The sequence below is a fragment of the Papilio machaon genome, chromosome 28 (assembly GCF_912999745.1).
Source record: "Papilio machaon chromosome 28, ilPapMach1.1, whole genome shotgun sequence".
Lineage (NCBI taxonomy): Eukaryota > Metazoa > Arthropoda > Insecta > Lepidoptera > Papilionidae > Papilio > Papilio machaon.
In genome coordinates this window covers 1,156,421-1,176,216 of record NC_060013.1, presented here as the reverse complement: position 1 = coordinate 1,176,216, position 19,796 = coordinate 1,156,421, and the positions used below count along the sequence as shown (strand labels likewise).

Below are 19,796 nucleotides of genomic sequence, written 5' to 3'. Positions count from 1 at the left end.
TAAATTATTCCATTATTTAACATATAAAACAGTCAATATCATCATCATCATCAGCTCACTATACGTCCCCACCAAGGGGCTCGGAGCCTACCCTAAGTTAGGGGTGACTAGGCCATAATCAATGCTGCCACAGTGCGGGTTGACTTCACACATATCATTGAATTTATTCTTAGATATGTGTAGCATCTCGATGTTTTCCTTCACCTTAAGAACATCGGGTATATATGTAAATCGAAAAACAGTATCTAAGTACAGTGTATGAAATAGTAACATGCTAAAATTATAATTTATGAGGTAATTTATACATTTTAGTAATTAAAATTTAATTTAGGCATCTATGTTCAAGATAGTTCTTTCAAAATCATTAAAAAAAATCGCAAAAATAACTCATTACCCACTATTTAAATTGTACTTCCTAAGATTGTAATATTCAAGCTGTTCATTGTTACATATTCAATAAAATGTTCGTGAATTTTACTATTATTTAGTCTTGGTGTAACTCTACCATTTTAGTTTGACAGGCTTACGTCTGTGTGCAGTACAGGTCAGGGCTGGCACTCGCTGTGCATCGTAATTGTTGCTAATTTCTTTAACTAGATGCCGGAAATTTTATACTTGTATGTTTGTTTCGTATTTTGTTACATATCTTCGTTTTTTTGGTGTTTATTAAAAAAGTGTAAATTTAAAATTTAATTAATTTAAATTTACCCATTTAATAAACCTATTTTTTAAATGTCTGGTTTGATCTAGTTATTTAAGGAATATTTATATTTATCTTATTAAGATGTAATTTTTTTATAATAACAAAAAGTTTTTTTAAAACAATTTAATATTCGTTGAAACCCAAAGTTGTTTTCTGAGGTTTTAAAAATCATTATTGCAACTTATGTAGCTAACTTAAAAATCAAAGACTTAGGTAAGTTCGCAACCCTCCCAAACTTTACACATTTAACATACACATATGTGTTACGACACACACGCAAACCACACACTCACATATCTATGAGTAACCAACCATTTTGATAATATTTTCAAAAACTTCGACTTTGATTTTAGCTATAGAACATTAAGGATTAGGTATTTTTTATTAATTTTTTGTTCAAATTAGTAAATCTAGATCTTACTAATATTATTAATGCGAATGTTTGGATGGATGGATGTTTGTATGAATATGTATATATGTATATGTATATCTGCAGAACGACTCAACGGATCTTTATGAAATTTGGCATAAATGTAGATCATAGTCTGTAAGAAAAAATACGCTACTAATTATGTTTTTTTTATTTTTGCACGGATATAGTCTCGGGCGACAGCTAGTTATAAATAAATGAAATGCGCCTATTTCGAAAATAGGACTTCCTATAAGTATAGACCTTATATCTGACCTGGTGAATAAAAATGACACCAAATGACAACTCACTAGTGCCCTCTGTCAATGTAAAAATTTCAATATCCTTGTCGTACTGTGCTTGGTATATCATGTTTTTAATGTTATTTTCTATACCTACATAGATTATTAAATATTTTTGACTGAATTAACCGTAATTATTCTTTTTTTTTTAAACTTTCGCGAAGATTTTTAATTATGTTTATAGAATAATCAAGTATCATTAACGGTTATTTCAGTGAAATCGACCTTGGATTTAAATGCATTAAATGTTCTTTTCAAATCATTGAATTACAACCGAGTTCATTAAGCCAAATTTATAATAATGAAAAAACGAACTGTATCCCTAGAATACAGAAAACAAAGAAAACAATATAGTTTTTCAAAATTAAATTTAAAATTTTGAAGAAAAAAATCTCGTTGTAAATTTAGCCAATGTCACCCGTGGATAGTGTAACTTCTGAACAATGAAATAATTTCTCGATTCGGTTCAGTATTTTTGGAGTCCACTCCATACAAAGAAACAATCAAATCTCTCCTCTATGTAATGTTAATATAGATACGCTATGACGTATTTTTATGCTCATCTTTTATCAATGTAAACGCACAAGAATACTAAAGTATGTTAAACGAAATATCAAAAACTAAATATAGATCATTTAATATTAAACCTCTTTACAAATATCACTTGTTTATTGAAGTTTTTCAATGTACGTGTTAATTTTTAAAAGACATCTAAACCTTACACTGTCGAGACATAGCATTTCTGAATACATGAACAGTAAAAAAAACAAATGATTCTAATGGAAAACGTTATAACTAAATACATGTAAATTATTTGCATTGTAATATATAGTTTGGATTAACATAGCTGACTGTTTTCGTTAACAAATATTGTAAAATAGTTATAAAAAAAACATAAATTTACTATCATCTAAATGTTTACTTTTTAAAAATATTTATTTATTTTCCCTTATTCGTGATTACTTAACATTGTTATAAGAACAAAACTAATATAGATTTACAAACGGTTTCTTTGTCATTGAAAATTTGTAATAATAATAATAATAACACGTAATGAAAGGTTATACACTTTCCGCTAGGACTCAAATAGTCTCGACCCTAATTCGTTACGTTCGTTAGTGTGCGTGCATGTTTACAGTTGCGCGTTTGTGTGGTAAATATTAACAGGGCTGTTTATATTGGATGGCATTTTATTGATTTAATTTGTATGAATTTTTTTACATTTAATTTGATATTCGTAGTTTTTATTACCAGTTAATATTAATTATTATTATTAAATAGAAAACATTGTATAAGATTAAAATGCTTTTTTTTTCATTTTTATTTTACATAATATTAATTATTAAGACATAAACGTTACGTATAATAAACATAAACGCAAATATTTGTTACAAATAAAATAATAATTGCAAGGCATAAGGTGAGTTATAAGTTTTTTAATCCTAACATAAATAAAGTTTATTGATACATATATACAAATGTAAAACGGCTATTCTCAGGTATAATATTCCTCTTAAGTTAAAACAACTTCAATCCCAAAAATCTTACTTACAATCAATGCGTTAATCTGGATGTTTCTTATTACGGCTCAAAAGATCTCGATGGAATTTTTCTGAAAGAACACATAGGCTACTTTTTTTTTATTCAATGCGCAAGGAGTCGCAGGAAAAGTTTGTATTAAAATAAAATTAACGCATGTGACAGCCCTGAGCTAGTTTGCATTCCGCAGTAGTGTTGGGATTTCAACCGAGTAAAAACTCGAAATGGATAAATACCCATAATTTCCATCTTTTTGTCGAGTTTTTATCCAAAAACATGGATGAAAACTATTTACAATTTCAATAATGTAATTTAACATAAACTTTGTTATTTCTCGAATATACGAGATTGTAATAAAAGAAAAACAAAAATAAAATTATATTTAACTTGCTTTATTAATCAATTTAATGATAAAAACAACTTTTGAATGCGCAATTATTAGGTACCTCCTCGTATGTAATATTAATGTTAAAATTTGACAAAATACTTATGCTAAAGTAATGTGATGTGATAGCAATGATAATAATAATTAGTGCACAAAAAACTATTTATGAAACTATATTTAAAATATTAATAAGTAGTTCAAATAAAAGCATCTAATCAAAGGTGGGCATTAACTCGTTAATCGTAAATAACGAAGTTAACATTTTGCTTAACGGATTAACTTTTAAGTTAACTTGAAAAAGTGTTAACGCTTTTATTAACTTCCGTTAAACTCAACTCCCGATAATTTACTCCGTTAATCGTTACATCGAGAAATTGAGGAGCAGATGGTTAGCGTGGTTTGGTCATGTTATGCGGAGGGATGATGTTCATATAAACAAAAAAGTAAATAGATTGAATGTGGATGGCTATAAAGGTAGAGGAAGACCAAAGAAAGTATGGATGGATTGTGTAAAAGAGGAAATGTGTATGAAGGGGGTAAATTCAGATATGACTGCTGAAAGAGATGTATGAAGGAGTAACACATACTGTGCCGACCCTCTATAGGGATAAGGGCAGGTTGATGATGATGATGATGAATCGTTACATAAGAAACTTGGAGACGTGCTGTCATTTTGTTAAAATAACGCGACACGCCACGCTCGTAAGTTCAGCTATGTTCGGCGGCTATCAGCGAGTCGAATTGTGAACAAACTATAGTTGATAATGGAAATAATATGTGAAATTCGCTAGCAAGTTTGATGCATCAGAGCGTCCGGGAAAGACGTGAACAACATGACAAAATCAAAAGAAGGATCGGAAACACTTTTCTGCATCTATACTTTTACACTTAGTCTAATAATTGAGGTACGAATACCACTAACTGACTCCAGGTTCAATTGCAATCAAAATAATCAAGTGTGAACAGATCAAATGAATGTGTTACGAGAATGTATCGTGAAACAAGTGTCGTCATAGTAAGTGTGAAATGGTAAATTCAATTCACAAAAGTGTGTGCAATTCGTGCATATTATAAAATACATCAAGAGATCACTTCTTTTCACTTGTTTTACCTATTTCTCTCAGCCCCAAAAGCAGTATAATTTTGGTATGGTTAACTTTTAACAAATAACTTTAACTTGCGTTTAATTTTCACTCTCTTCTATTTAATGAAACATATTCCAATTATATTTAATTAAAGTAATTTTTGCAGCTTTTTCTGTAGTCAAGCGATGTCTTTTATTATTGTGAATGTGTGCGTGTGTACTGAAAGATCGTTCCGATGCGGCCGAAGTACATGGTGCTGAAAGTATGTGTATTGCAACTTTATTTAAATTTGTTAAAGAACAATTCCTTTCCACCAAGTGCTTACTTCGTTGACGCTTTTCCAGATAAAAGGTTTTTGCCAAAATCCTTCCTTTGCCTTATACGCAACTAACTCTGCCTTACTAACTTTTATATACAAAAAACATGCCATTTCGTTAATAAAACCCATTGCTTCTAGTTCTTCGTCTTGATTTAAAAAAATGATTCTTGGCTTCATTTTTAAGAATAATTATATTAGGTAATACTCGTATGGAACGTATTTTAGAATTCGTATCCTTGAATATCATTAACACCGTATGATATGAAGTCGACAAAAGTTATTAATTTAAGCATTTAATTAACAAATATTATACTAGCTTAAGATGAGCTCTTATAGTGGCACTTAGATGCTCGTGCGGTTCATACGACGATTATCTGGGCACTGCTGGGCATAGGCATAATGGGAGTGGGGGCAGGATAAGCGAAAACAAAGAAATACGTGTGTTTTGGTACAATAAAATAAATTTTAGATTCACAAAAACATAAATATCCACTGCTTTGGATAAATATCCGATAAAAATGGGTAAAAACGGGTTTTTATCCATTTCGGATAAAAACTCGAGTTAATATCTTTTGAGTTTTTATCATCTGCCCATCACTATTCCGCAGCGACGAGCGCTACAATCGTGTACAATACCGGAGCTTACAAAATACATAATATGGATAAGACTTTTTTAATTTATTTTTTATTAATAAATTTTGCATTTTCATTTCTAAATTTTATTGAATAATATACTATTGAAATTGTACATAGATTTAATTGATTAACGACACTAAATACTCATTTAGTTATATTTAAAAAAAATATTTGGTGTTAAATTACTTCGTTGTGGATTTTTGTAATGTTGGTCTTACTGTGGGTTTCGTGTCGCGGAACACATGTATTGACGCATATTGTTGTCTCTATCATATAAAAGAGATAAAAAGGGATGACAATATGTATTTATATAACACCACGGAATTAAAGTTCTAAGGTTAAAAACTCATATTATATATATATATATATATATATATATATATATATATATATATATATATTCAGAATCAGAAAAATTCCCTGATTCTGAATATATATATAAGTCAATATCGCAAAAAATGTCGCTTAAAACAAATAGCCTTTCACACCTCGAAACAGTTTTAAAGTAAGTAAAAGTTTCATAATCACAATTTTCATCAATTATTTATAAACTAAACACTATTAAATTTAAACTTACAGTTAAATAATAATATTTTGATAATAATAATAATAAAACGGATTAAACTAGTCATATCCAATCTTCCATACTCCTACAAAGAGATAACGCACACAAGAAAAACTGTATACACATCACATTCGTTATATAAGCGCACACTTACACAATCACGCAAACATGTACATTGAGTTTTTAATTTTAAAATTGTACCTCTAGGAGCGATAAGTAGCCAGTATTCAATACATTTTAGAAATACAGACTATAAAAATATGTAATTAAAAACTCCTTTTTTGATTATTTTTGACAACTATTTTCAAATATTATAGTAGTCGTCCTCGACTTTGTCAGAGCAGAGTTAAAATAAGTAACCTATAACATTCCCGCATGTATCGGTCATACCGTTCCGGAGATTATCAGGAACAAAAGTGACCTTGTGGCAAACATAGAAAAAATTCGAAAAATATTTTTTCGTTATTCCCACCGCAAATATAGCATGTTTATGAAATATATAAATATATTTTTTCGATCATGAATACGGACGCTACAATTTCATTAATATGTACATATATAAATGCTAAGTCGTAATCAACCTTAATATAGTTTAAAAAAAAATTATGCCGGTATAATTTTGTGAAAAATAAAATCAGTGGTTTGGTTGTCGTCAAAACTCTGATTACATAATCATTAAAACTGATTTACATAAATGTAAGTTAACAAATGAAAGTATTCAATGAAAAAATATTAAATTATTTCATTTGAACATCTCTCTAGGATTACAATAACGCCTAAACCGTTCTCACTCTCACAATTGGATTCTATAATTATACTTAAAAAAAACTCACATTACAAAACCTAACCTAATAAATATTAAAATCCGTTAGCAGGTTAAATTAATTGATATCATTAACGTAAGTACACGGTCAAAATAACTGCGTGATCGAATCAAGATTTCAAGATCAAAAATCGAGTTGTGAAAGCGACATCCGCCATTTTGTTTTCGTCACACAGCGTCATAAAATGTTGCATCATTGTTTCCGGCCAACTAGTTATGAAAAAAAGAATGTATTATTTACTCCAAAACATGATTTTAGCTTTGTTAATATAAAAACTTACTAATTTTTAAAGACAGCCATTTTATATTTGCATTTGAAATATTCTTTTAAAATTAAATGACAAAAGACATAACAAGGTTAAATTAATTTAAGTTAAGAGATAGTAAATAAAACAATGATACTGAGAAAATCAAAGAATTCTTGTTGAAATAATCATTCTACGCTTTGACGTGTCTCGTTTCTTAGAATTTTATTGTGTCAGAATCTATACGTAATTTAATATGCTATTGTCTAAAATTAACATAAACAAATTCCTTTGCTTTAAAATAAACAAATAGCAACTATTCTCTATATTCCCTTTAAAGAAATAAAACACTTCAAAAACAATTTGAAATAATTAAAACCGCTATTTTATTCAGCTATAAAAAAGAAATACAAAGGTAACATCGGCTTGAGTTATTGACATTAAACGATAAGGTTTTTTTGTAGTCGTTCAAGGACAAAGGAAACTCTATGCGTACTGCTTTGTCCAAAGTTTTTTTTTTAATTTTAAACTTATTTTTGTTGAAAAATAATTCTAGAATATAGTTTTTAAATAAAATTAGTTTGTCGTCATGGCGTGCACTATACAAGGAATAAAGCAAACATATTTATTTTGTCATTATTTAACAAAAATGATCATTAACCAAGCCCTCTTTAATCAGATTTCTTTGAACTTGAAAGCGTTGTGAGCAATATAAAAATTCATTATTATTATTTAGCTATTGACATGCAATAAAAAAGAATCGATCTATCGTGATTACGTAAATACAATACGAACAAACAAACACAACAATTTGTCTACCATTAGCCGGACCTACGTAAACATGAGCGTTATCTTCCTATACACGGTTACCTTATATTGTGATGTAGCTATCACTGTGTGAAATTGATCAATTTTATATTCATCCAGCCCACTTCTCTGACTAGTTGCTTGTTTCTGTTACAATAAATCTAAAATTATTTATATTATTTAAAAGGTTTAGAAATAGTGTAAGGTACTACATATATTGTATACTGCTACAACAATATTGCATACGTAACATGTATGTGGTTGCCTCTACTACAAGTTAAAGTTTTGTAAGGTAGAAGCGGGCGGTCAGTTTTTCTTGAGTCGTTCAAGACATTTAAATTTTCTATAGAAAAGTATTTTGTCTAGATGAATTGACTTGTAACAGATTATTTGCATTTACTGCGACACTAGAACAACATACACAGAGTAATGATAAAATATTCACAGCGATATCGCTGTAACATACTTGATTATGTACAATCCATATAAGTTGGCTATAAGTAAAGTATATAGTTATAGTTAAGTACAATTGAATAAAATAAACCATTAATAAGATTTTTATATATAAAATAACTATTCAAACATTTAAAAGGTGGAATTATATTCGTTAAGTTGATAATTGTACATTTTTGATGTGAGCCAATGTTGGGAAGGTGCGACATCTATATCATTTTGTTTGAATTAAATGCTTTTAAAATAATTAAATAGATGTCTCTGTGATGTAATATTGGTTTATAGCAAAAGAAAAAATATAATAAAACTGTTTATTTTCGGAGGCACTAGAATTTTAATAAAAACTAATTTTCTTTTAAAAAATTAGAAATTTAGTTTCATATGATAATATTATCAGCTTTAAAATTAATTTCTTTCAACGACGGCTATTTTTGGCTTTGTCAAACTTAATACTCCATCAAGTCCGTTCGAAAACCAATTCAAAATCCTGGCGTTTTAGCTTTAATATGAATTGTTTTGTTAAAAAGATAAAATTTAAAACTCTGACATTTAAATTTATCTCTATTACATAAATTTTCCTCTATTATTTATTATTAATTAAGAAATAAATTGATTACTTTTAAAAAATAGATTTTTCTGTGTTAAGCTTGGGAATATATTGAGATTTAAACGCAAATGCAGTTTTCATTTTGGCAGATATCCATGTCGGCGCAGAAACCGAGAAAATAGATGTTATTTAATATTGTTTTAAATATATTTTCTCTGAATAACGCCATTATTAACTAATAAGTAACTATAATTTATACTTCCCTAAATATTTACATTATTAATTAAGTGCTTCGTTTAACAGTTTTCGTCGTGGATTCCAAAACAAGCGGTATGTTTTTGTTTGTTGATATTGCCAATTCTTCCGGCATATTTAATATTTATTGAAATAACTTTGGAAATAAAATATTAATCTTATTATCACAACTGTTATTTTACTGTACATATTTTTCCCTTTCTTTATTAATAAGCTATCTTTTATTAATCACCAACATATGTTGACGATTTTTTCTAATGGTGTCAAAGGAAATATCTCAATAAAAAGTTTATTTCGGATAGTAAAAACAGACAGACAGACTGGGGAGGAGACGCAGGACGGGGAAATATCCTCTTCTCTGTCCATAAATTTTTTTAATTTGTTTTAGACATATATGGGCAGTCCCTTCCCTTTAGCGAGTTCAGGTGGCCAATTCCTACTATCTCAACTTTTACAAAACAATACAGTACCCTGCACTAATACCCTGCAATAATCAATGTTGAAATATTCTATTTGTCAGATTACAGAGTACTGCTGAAAACACCCTATAGTTTAGACTGTTTTACAACACAGTATGTTGTAATCCAACAAATTAGAGATTAAATATAGATTCAAAGTATTATCCTCTGAAGTAATAATAATAACTACATTAGGTATTAATTGTGTAAAAACAAATATTTTACTAATACTATAAATGCGAATGTTTAGATAGATCAGTGATTGTCAAACTTATTTCTTTCACCGCCCCTTTTGAAAATCAATTATATTTCAGAGCGCCCCTAATTTTTATTCAGCCCTAAAACTTAAAAACCACAATTTCATTACTTTAATTAATTTCAATGCCGCCCCTTTTTTGGGCCTCTTATCGCCCCCTCTTAGGTTTCAAACGCCTCCAAGGGGGTGTTATCGCCCACTTTGGGAAACACTGAGATAGATGGATGTTTGTTTGAAGATATCTCAGGAACAACTCAACAGATCTTGATGAAATTTGGCACAGAAGTAAAACATAGTCTGGAAGAACACATAGGCTACTTATTACGTTTTTTTTAAATTTCGCACGGAGGGAGTCAACGACAGCTAGTATTTAAATATATATTAAAAAAATCAAAAATTACGCATACAAATCAATATTATTGATCAAGCATTGTAGTATGAATATGGATGTGTTAGATTACAATGGTAGTTGGATTAGACAGTGTCCGAATTATTTTGGGTCTACTGTAAATTAATTTGTTATATTTCAGTATTGGAGATGTGTACGGAGACGTGGCGAGGCGCGGGCGTGGCGCGATCGCCGTCACACGAATCTGTAACAACAGATTTATCGTTGTTCAGTGTGTCGTCAGCTGCCTCAGATGCCAGAGTGCTACGTATGCTGGCATGCAAGGTGAGGACTGACATTTTATTTATTATAAGTCTTCCAATCTATACATCATCAAGTTAGGGGTGACTTGGCCATATTCAACCACGCTGACACAGTGCGGGTTGACTTCACACATATCATTGAATTTCTTCTCAGATATGTGCAGCATCAAAATGTTTTCCTTCACCGTAAGAACGTCGGATAAATGTACATATGTAACTCGAAAAACACATTGGTACATGGCGGGATTCGAACCCAGGACCTGCAGATTGCAAGTCAAGTGCTTAACCCCTGAGCCACCGATGCCAATCTATACATATTCAAAATTGGAGTGTCTGTATGTTATGTCGAAAAATCATTGCTGCTACCGAAAAATTAGTTTTAAATTTATTTTCTGTATGTCTGTCTGTAAGATCACATTCCTGGTAAGGAACGGCTGGACAAATTTTGACGGGACTTTGACGGGAAGATAGCTGATGCATGCAAGCATATGCTGCTTTTTTGCGCTGATGATTGCAGATGACCACTAATCTTACTAATATTATAAATGCGAATGTTTGGATGAATGGATGGATGGATGGATGTTTGTTTGAAGGTATCTTCGAAACGACTTAACAGATCTTGATGAAATTTGGCACAGATGTAGAACATAATCTGGAAGAACACATAAGTTACCTACTAAGTTATTTTAATTCCGCGCGGACAGAGTCGCGGGCGATAACTAATATTCAATAAGTGTAGATTTACGTTCTAACATTTAAGTATACCAAGCTTGTAAACACTATGCAGACCCGAAGATTGCGGATCAAACCTGAAAAAATTACAACTCAAAACTGTTGTTGACATTGTGTATACTATTTGATATGTTTTAACAACACATGTTGTTATTTTTCCAGGCGGGCCAAGGCCCAGATCCGTCCATCAGAGTGGCAAGTCCTAATCCAGATGGCAAAGCTTCTAAGTGAGTATCTCTTCCACAAGTAATACAAATATCAAACTAAAAAGATGTTTGTCAAGTCTTTCTATTGTTGTATGAAAGCACAAGTATGTTAACAATGGTAGACGGCAGCAACAACAACATCAGTTGCACGAATTGTCCTCGCTCAGTGAAATACCACGACCACACAGAAGACAGATGTCAAGTTGAAGTAATTCCAAGTACAGTCTGATGAGTGTGGTGCCGGAGGCCTAATTTTAGTCCTCTTTCCCTTCCCACCCCTTTTCTAATAAGGAAAGGATGGGAAGGGGAGGTGAAATTCCTACCTTCTGAATGTCTACTCAAGGTATGCAATCATTCAATCAAAATACTCTTCCTGTACATCTTCTCTAGACAGACAGAAAGAGTATCCATTTTTATTATAAGAAATTGATGAGTAGGGTAAACAAGATAGATATGGTCCATCGACACTCATTATTATTAATACAGATTTAGTCTGATTAAAGTTTTAAAATGTCAATTTAAGAGTATCCATTTTTATTATAAGAAATTGGTGACTAGGGTAAACAAGATAGATATGGTCCATCAAAACTCATTATTATTAATACTGATTTAGTCAGATTAAAGTTTTAAAATGTCAATTTAAGAGTATCCATTTTATTATAAGAAATTGGTGAGTAGGGTAAACAAGATAGATATGGTCCATCGACACTCATTATTATTATTTTATTTTATTTTTATTTATTTATTTATTTCGTGTAACAATTGGGTAACACATATTGGAAAAAGAAATAATAAAAATATTACATTAATTTTAGGAATAATATTACACCCGCATAAATACTAAGATGCTAATAATTAAGACAGTCTGTCGCCGGTCTTGTGGACGTGTGCACGCACCCAGTGTCGCACAATCGGGCAGTCAAACCTGTCTCCAAGGCCTCTTAGTATCTTGTTGGGGCTGTCCCGCACTCTGCGTAAAAGCGACGCTATCCGTTTGCGCAGCACGGCGTTAAAGCCGTCAGTGTGCGCATGCGCAAACATCTCGGATGCGCTACAGTGGCGGGGAAGCCCCAGCAGCATCCTAAGGCTATTGTTGTATTGTACACGAAGGGCGCTGAGAGCCCGCTGCGTGTAGCTAACCCACAGATTACACGTGTACAAAGTTTGGCAATACGTCTTAAAGAGCATGATTTTAACATCTGTACTACATCGCGAGAATCTGCGAGCCAGCATGTTACAGCGGACAGCCATCGCCCTTCGCTCTCTTTCAATGTCGTTGTCGTCCTTCATGTCCTCAGTTACGACATGTCCGAGATATTTGAAGGACGACACCTTTAGTAAGGCAATATCATTTAATTTGATAGGAGGAACATGTTCTATCTTGCGACCCCTGGCTTGGAATACCATTAGCTCGCTCTTGCGGACATTGTAGATGAGGCCATGAGCACTGGCATATTCCTCACATATAAAGATCAGTCGTCTCAGAGCGGCGGCCGAAGGACTCAGCAGCACCATATCGTCCGCATAGCTGATTAATACAGATTTAGTCTGATTAAAGTTTTAAAATGTCAATTTAAGAGTATCCATTTTTATTATAAGAAATTGGTGACTAGGGTAAACAAGATAGATATGGTCCATCAAAACTCATTATTATTAATACTGATTTAGTCAGATTAAAGTTTTAAAATGTCAATTTAAGAGTATCCATTTTATTATAAGAAATTGGTGAGTAGGGTAAACAAGATAGATATGGTCCATCGACACTCATTATTATTAATACAGATTTAGTCAGATTAAAGTTTTAAAATGTCAATTTGGTCTAGAAGATCATCAGCAACACTGCCACTGGCATCTGGTGAGAGTGGGGATGCATGTCGCGAGGTGTTGGCTGGTTGTGCAGCATTGTGCGCACAGCTCGGTCTACGTCGCTCATTCAGTGCGGCTGATGTATGTCAAGTGCACAACCCACCACCACCCAGGAGGTGAAACACCTTTAATACCTTACAGCACTATCAATTCATACATAAATCATCATACACTGTCATACATTTTCTTTTTTTATTCGCAGTTATTTTAACCGTTGGTTTCTGAGACCAAATTACTTTTATAGAACAAATTGTTTGTAAAATGTGTTTTTTTACAGGGTTTTTGGTTTCAAAAACCAACGATATGTCTAAAAACACATTATAGGTTGAATATTTTCATATTGGTAGACGTCAACAAGATCTGTTGCACGAATTGTCCTCGCTCAGTGAAATACCACGACCTCACAGACAGACGTCAAGTGGAAGTAATTCCAAGTACAGTCTGATGAGTGTGCTGATGGAGGACTCATTTTAGACCACGGAACTGGATTTGATGGAGGAGGGGATGCACAGGAAGGGGAAACATCTTTTTGTGCGTCTCATCCTCCGTCGATTAAAGGTAGACAATGCATTTGCAATTACGTATGTCTATGGGTAGCGATCGCTTCGCTATTTCAGCGAATTCGGGTAGCCGCTTACTCATTTGCCACCTTATGAGATAAAAAAATTCCAAAACCGAGATATACATTGTTGGCATAGGTGGGCACAGTTAATCAAAAAGTTAACTTCGTTAATCGTTAATTCGTTAAATAAAAATTTAACTTCGTTAATCGTTAAAGCGTTTAATTTACGAAAATTTAACGCAAGTTAAAGTTAACAGTTAAAGTTAATTTTTGTTTATATTACGAGTATAAGGCGCAAGCGGGAAACGGTCATACGAATAATCTCCGAATCGTATGGACCGATTTTGTCGAGACTTTCAATAGAACTTAGGCTTTTTTTTTTACTGCGCTTACGAAATCTCGGGCGATCGCTAATCCTATCTATAGTTTAGTTCTATAATATATTAAAATATAATTTAGACAATAGAAGCGATGTACTAATGCCTGTACCATAATAATGACATAGCATGCACTATAGTTACACACACTTATATACTACACTGACAATGATGGTCAATTGACTTTTTCAGTCAATTTTTTTATCGACAATCCGATGTCACGGAATTAGAGAGCTAACTAAATTTAGACAACATAAATTTTCTATTAAACAGTAAGACATGTGATAATATTCAAAAGAAAACAATCAAAACTTTTGTGCAGTATTTACATTTATCTGTTACTATTTGCACCCGGATATTCATTTGCTCATACTCCAACAACTGAACATTTAATTTTATGTATAATTTGGTAATATTTTTTTATTTTATTTTAGCTAAGGGCCCACGAACAGACATCATTTTTTACGTACTTTTTATTTATTAATGTAGATTTATTAATAAAACTTCTAACATCAGAGGAAACTTATTAAAACATTGATAAATAAACTATATAACCAATCCAGTGATACATCTCAACACATCAAACTATACAACTGAGATCCCTTCGATAACTTCTATCATCTAATGATCTATCGTCCGATCTATTGTTATATGTTAAAACAAGTTAAATTACTCTCAGTGTATAGAGCATAAGTTACACGACATAACGAAAATAACCGATCGCGGGTGATGTCTTCTCTCTTTCTTATCACCTATAAAATCGTTGTAGTTAATTAGTAAGAATATTTTTTGAATTATTTTCAACGACATTCGATTAATTTTAAAATAAACTTTCGATATACGTAAAAAAATCGATGTCTTTTTGTAAAGGTCACTTGTGGCGACATTTCATATATTAAATTTAGTATAACACAGTTTAACATTATTTCACTAACATAATTATTTTATCTTTTTCCTCATTCTTTCTCGTTTTGTCGTATACTTTTTCTATACTTCTAATACTTTCGCTATAGTCTTTGCGCAGCGCACGTGCATCCCCGACCATTAGAAGGGTTGGGGCCATAAATCCATCGAGTTCGTTATCGCATTCTCTGTGCGGCTGTCCATTTGATCCTTTGTTCATATTTTTGTTGTTGTTAAAATTATTTTTCGTTGACTATGAAGAAGCCCCAAAAAAACAAACGACGGTAATAAACACCTAAATCCCTTTTGTTTTTGAGGAATGTTTATTGCGTGCACATTTCGTCTTTCGAATTCTTAAATTTATTTTTCATTGTTTGTTTCTTATCTACGCAATGACAAATAAATCCTATTTGTACGCTTTTTCAAATGAACCATAAACTATTTTTTTTTATATTTTTTGTTGTCTTTAAACTCCAACATTAAAATAAACATTTTTGTCTGCAACAAAGTTTAGTTGTATTTTAGGTACGACGTTGAAGAGTAATGCAAACTCGATTATTTTGATTGCTATTCAACGCAGAGTTTATCTTTTTTAATAGATTTTGCGTCTCACGTATAACAATTATTGTATTAAGAGTAAAGTGTTTTCGAACCTTATGTTGATTTTATAACAAAGTCTTGTTCTAAAAAAAGTGATGTTAAATAAATGAAAACCAGTTTTAATGTGAATAAAATGTAATAAAGACTTTTCGAGATATTTGTGTAAATGTGAAATAATTAATAAACTTTGAAGGTGTCTAGCGCCTAAACTTCGCAATATTTGATAGAGGTAAGTTGGTTTAAATCGTCATTATTTTCGAACAAGGATTCTGTGGTACTCTTTTGATCACGTCTATCCCGGCCGCTCGGTGTATTGTATTTGTATAACATGCATCACACTCGCTCGTTCTCGTTCACCATTCGACTCGCTGACGGTCGCCGAGCTTACGAATGTAGCCTGTTGCTTATTTTAAATAAAATGACAACACGTCAATAAGTGTCTATTATAACAATTAACGGACTAAATTAACGGAAGTAGAATTTAACGGAAGTTAACAAGAGCGTTAACACTTTTTGAATTTAACTTAAAAGTTAATCCGTTAAGGAAAATGTTAACTTCGTTAATTAACGATTAACGGATTAACGAGTTAATGCCCACCTTTGATTGTTGGTAATTTAATTTGTCATTCCTCTTCTCATACGTACATCTTACATTGTGTTTTGACTCGTAAGAATTTTTCCCGTGGTACCCTGTCATGGATGGGTCAGAGACTTTAGTTTACTTTTTAATTTGTGTTTTCAATTTTTTGCTAAATAATGGTTCATACATTATGTTATATGTGTGGCGTTCTCTCTTTGTATATATACACATAAACATATACACAAGTAAACGATATTTCTATTGGGAAAGATGTATGAAATGTACAATAGCTGTAACATATTTACAGCGCTACTTCGGAGGTAGGTTTGTGCGCTGCTCTGGAGGCTCTCACAATGAACGCAGCATCTCGTTCTTGCAGCACTTGGGTCGCCGGTATGTTGTAACATGATTATCAAATAATTCATCATCATCATCATCAGCTCACTGTACGTCCCCACCGAGGGGCTCGGAGCCTACCTCAAGTTAGGAGTGACTAGACCATAGTCAACCACGCTGGCCCAGTGCGGCTTGACTAAACACATATTATTGAATTTCTTCTCAGATATGTGCATCACGATGTTTTCCTTTATCGTAAGAACGTCGGATAAATGTACATATGTACATCGAAAATCGAAAAATACATTGGTACATGGGGGGATTCGAACCCAGGACTTGCAGATTGCAAGTCAAGTGCTTAACCTCTGAACCAACGACGCTCTTACTTAATATTAAATTATTAATACTTTGGTTAATTATATTATAACTTAGCATTTTGAATGTTGTTATGAAATATTATCAATTCAATTGCAACGTTTATTTCATCTAAATTGGTCTTACTTACTAATATTATAAATACGAATGTTTAGATCAGGGATTCCCAAAGTGGTATCGAACGTAAAGTATTGCTAATTCTCACTCTATCTTCAATTGACCTAAGTCAGAATTAATATAATAATAATTGATCTTAAAATTAATTAGTTTGACCATTTGTGTCTGAAGTAACAGTTCATTTTAGAACAGGGGTCACTTGTCCAAAATAGTTTGGGGATCCCTGATTTAGATGGATGGATGTTTGTTTGAAGGTATCTCCAAAACGGCTAAACTGATCTTGATTAAATGTGACAGATGTAGAACATAGTCTGGCAGAACACATAGGCTATTTATTAAGTTTTTTTCGAATGCCGCTCGGACAGAGTCCCAGTCTAAAACTAGTAAGACTATAATCACAGACTTGAAACACTGATTTTCATGATTGTTTCAAAATAAATGACATGAGTCAGTGACAATTGGAAGATGTTGTGGTATTCCAGTGGGCGGATCTCAACTGCCGTCTCCGCAGCGAGCTCACCCATCACATCTCACACCGCGCCCTCAGCCCAGCGATAATAAAAAAGTAATTTCAACAACATTACTCACGCCCTTAATCCAGAAGTATAGGCAGTAGATTTATCTCTTATACCTTGAGTGAGATTTCTACAGCTCCTTCGTTTTTTATTATTCCTTCAAGGGAAGTTAACTGGTTAAGTAACTGTGTAATTCGCAAATCTGCGGCATCTCTTTCTATCCCTTTCTACACTACCTAGGTCTTAGTTGGCAGTTAAACGGACCAATTAGTGATTTACACATTCATACACATATTGCAGGTACGTCAGAACTACATAAAGAAACGTCTACTGACTACTTACCGGGCGTTAGAAAGAATGTCTCAGTCCGAATTCAATTTGGATAGACTCGAGGTAAGTTAATTTACAGTTTAGAATCCGGTCTTCATAACATCTTACTAATATGGATGGATGGATGTTTGTTTGAAGATATCTCCAAAACAGTTCTACAGAACTTAGAATTTGGCATAGATGTAGAACGTAATGTGAATAAAATACATAGGTTACTTATTAAGTTTTCTTGTGCGTAGACAAAGTCGCAGGTGAGAGCTAGTATATTATAATTCTAACGTTATTTTATGTCATTTAACCGTAATCTACAGTTTTGGTCGCTTAAATCATGTCTAACCGATGAAATAGGCAAATCACCTTAAAGTAGAGTATTCTTGTAGTTGTTTATTTTTAATAGGTGAGGGTAGTTTTAAAGATTATTTTCTACAGCAAGCGGCCGCAGCATCAGCTGCTGGACGCAACACAGGCAACAGTCTGGCTGCACCAACTGTTAGACCTAACACACGTCTACTGCATCCTGGTAAGTGGTCAATAACTAATGTAGTTACCCTAGTGGAGTGATTGTCAAACTTATTTCTTTCACCGCCCCCTTTGAAAATCAATTATATTTCAGATCGCCCTAATTTTTATTCATCCCTAAAACCATAATTTCATTACTCCAATTAAGTTCAATGCCCCCCATTTTTTGGGCCTCTTATCGCCCCCTCCTAGGTTTCAAATGCGTCCAAGAGGGCGTTATCGCCCACTTTGGGAAACACTGCCCTAGTGTTTAGTGAATTAGTAACAGTTATAGAGTTCCACTGTTGCGGCATTTGTGACACATAATCCCTTACATTTTAGACATTTTTCAGCACTGATTTGAATTAACCTGCTCTAAATGGTCAATGCCACATTGGCCTAAAATTTAGTACAACATTTTTTTCAGAGACGGCATTAGAATTACCATTTTAGCCTAGAAATTTAATGTTTTGTAGTATTTAACTTATTATTTGAGTAATTACGACACTCTCTCACATGACATCAATCAAGTGACATTATAGTCGAATTTTGTGGTCTATCTCTTAAATCTTGTAAAACAATTTTTTGTTAGTCTTTCGGAAGTTAAAACTCTTGGTGATAAAGAGAGAGGTGTTTCAGCTTGAAATTTTGTTAAAAAAATCAGGTCTTATTCATTTTTTTTTTTGCTATTTCTCAATTTATTAGAGACGGCACATCTGGTGCTGACTGCTGCGGACTTGGAGCGCGAACGTGGACGTCCACTGTCCAAATACGAGCGTAATATGATGATTTTCAACTGGCTGCATACCCTAGATGAAGGAGCACCTTTCTAGATCTATTTGGGTAGCCAATAACTAGATTGATTACCTTACATCTTGATATCAACTGGAATAAGGTGTTAACTGTGTAGTTTACCTTAAGCTTCTAAATCGACATCCCACCAACTATAAGATTACCTTTTCTGTCAAATATGTTAACTAAGTGTTGGAATAAGTTATTTTAGAGGCTGATTTTTTTTTTCAAAATACAAATTTTTGATTTTTCTGCCTAATATTGATGCTTTATCAATCTATTTACTGTTCGTTATAAGTATAACTCACCATTTACGGTACAGATTACCCCAACATTGACTGGAACGAGTGTAATCTAGATTTTTTCTTTTTTTTCTAATATAATTTGGCAAACAATCAAATCCAAGCAGTCAAATACACTTCCCTTTCCCATGATTTTCTTAAAAGAAATGGGTGGGAAGAGAAAATGGACTAAAATTATCCCTGCCAATTACTGTTTGCTTACCCTAAGTCTTTTATTAACTAATATATCCCATCAATTACTAGTTAAATTACCCCATTAATAATTGT

The 19,796-nt window shown here is 32.4% G+C and overlaps 1 protein-coding gene across 2 annotated transcripts; it reads left to right on the top strand.

Annotated features, from left to right (window-relative positions):
* The first annotated feature begins 8,983 nt into the window (after positions 1-8,983).
* LOC106709362 lies at positions 8,984-19,431 on the top strand. Of its 2 annotated transcripts, none has more exons than XM_045685040.1 (9): positions 8,984-9,148; positions 10,318-10,460; positions 11,333-11,397; positions 13,203-13,358; positions 16,572-16,657; positions 17,575-17,657; positions 17,908-18,000; positions 18,367-18,457; positions 19,141-19,431. In XM_045685040.1, the coding sequence occupies exons 2-9, from the start codon at positions 10,326-10,328 to the stop codon at positions 19,266-19,268; spliced, it is 837 nt and encodes a 278-aa protein (XP_045540996.1). In that variant the 5' UTR covers positions 8,984-9,148; positions 10,318-10,325; the 3' UTR covers positions 19,269-19,431. The 2 variants fall into 2 exon arrangements, with proteins under 2 accessions (XP_045540996.1, XP_045540995.1); XM_045685039.1 differs by having other exon boundaries at positions 13,200-13,358.
* Positions 19,432-19,796: the final 365 nt, after the last annotated feature.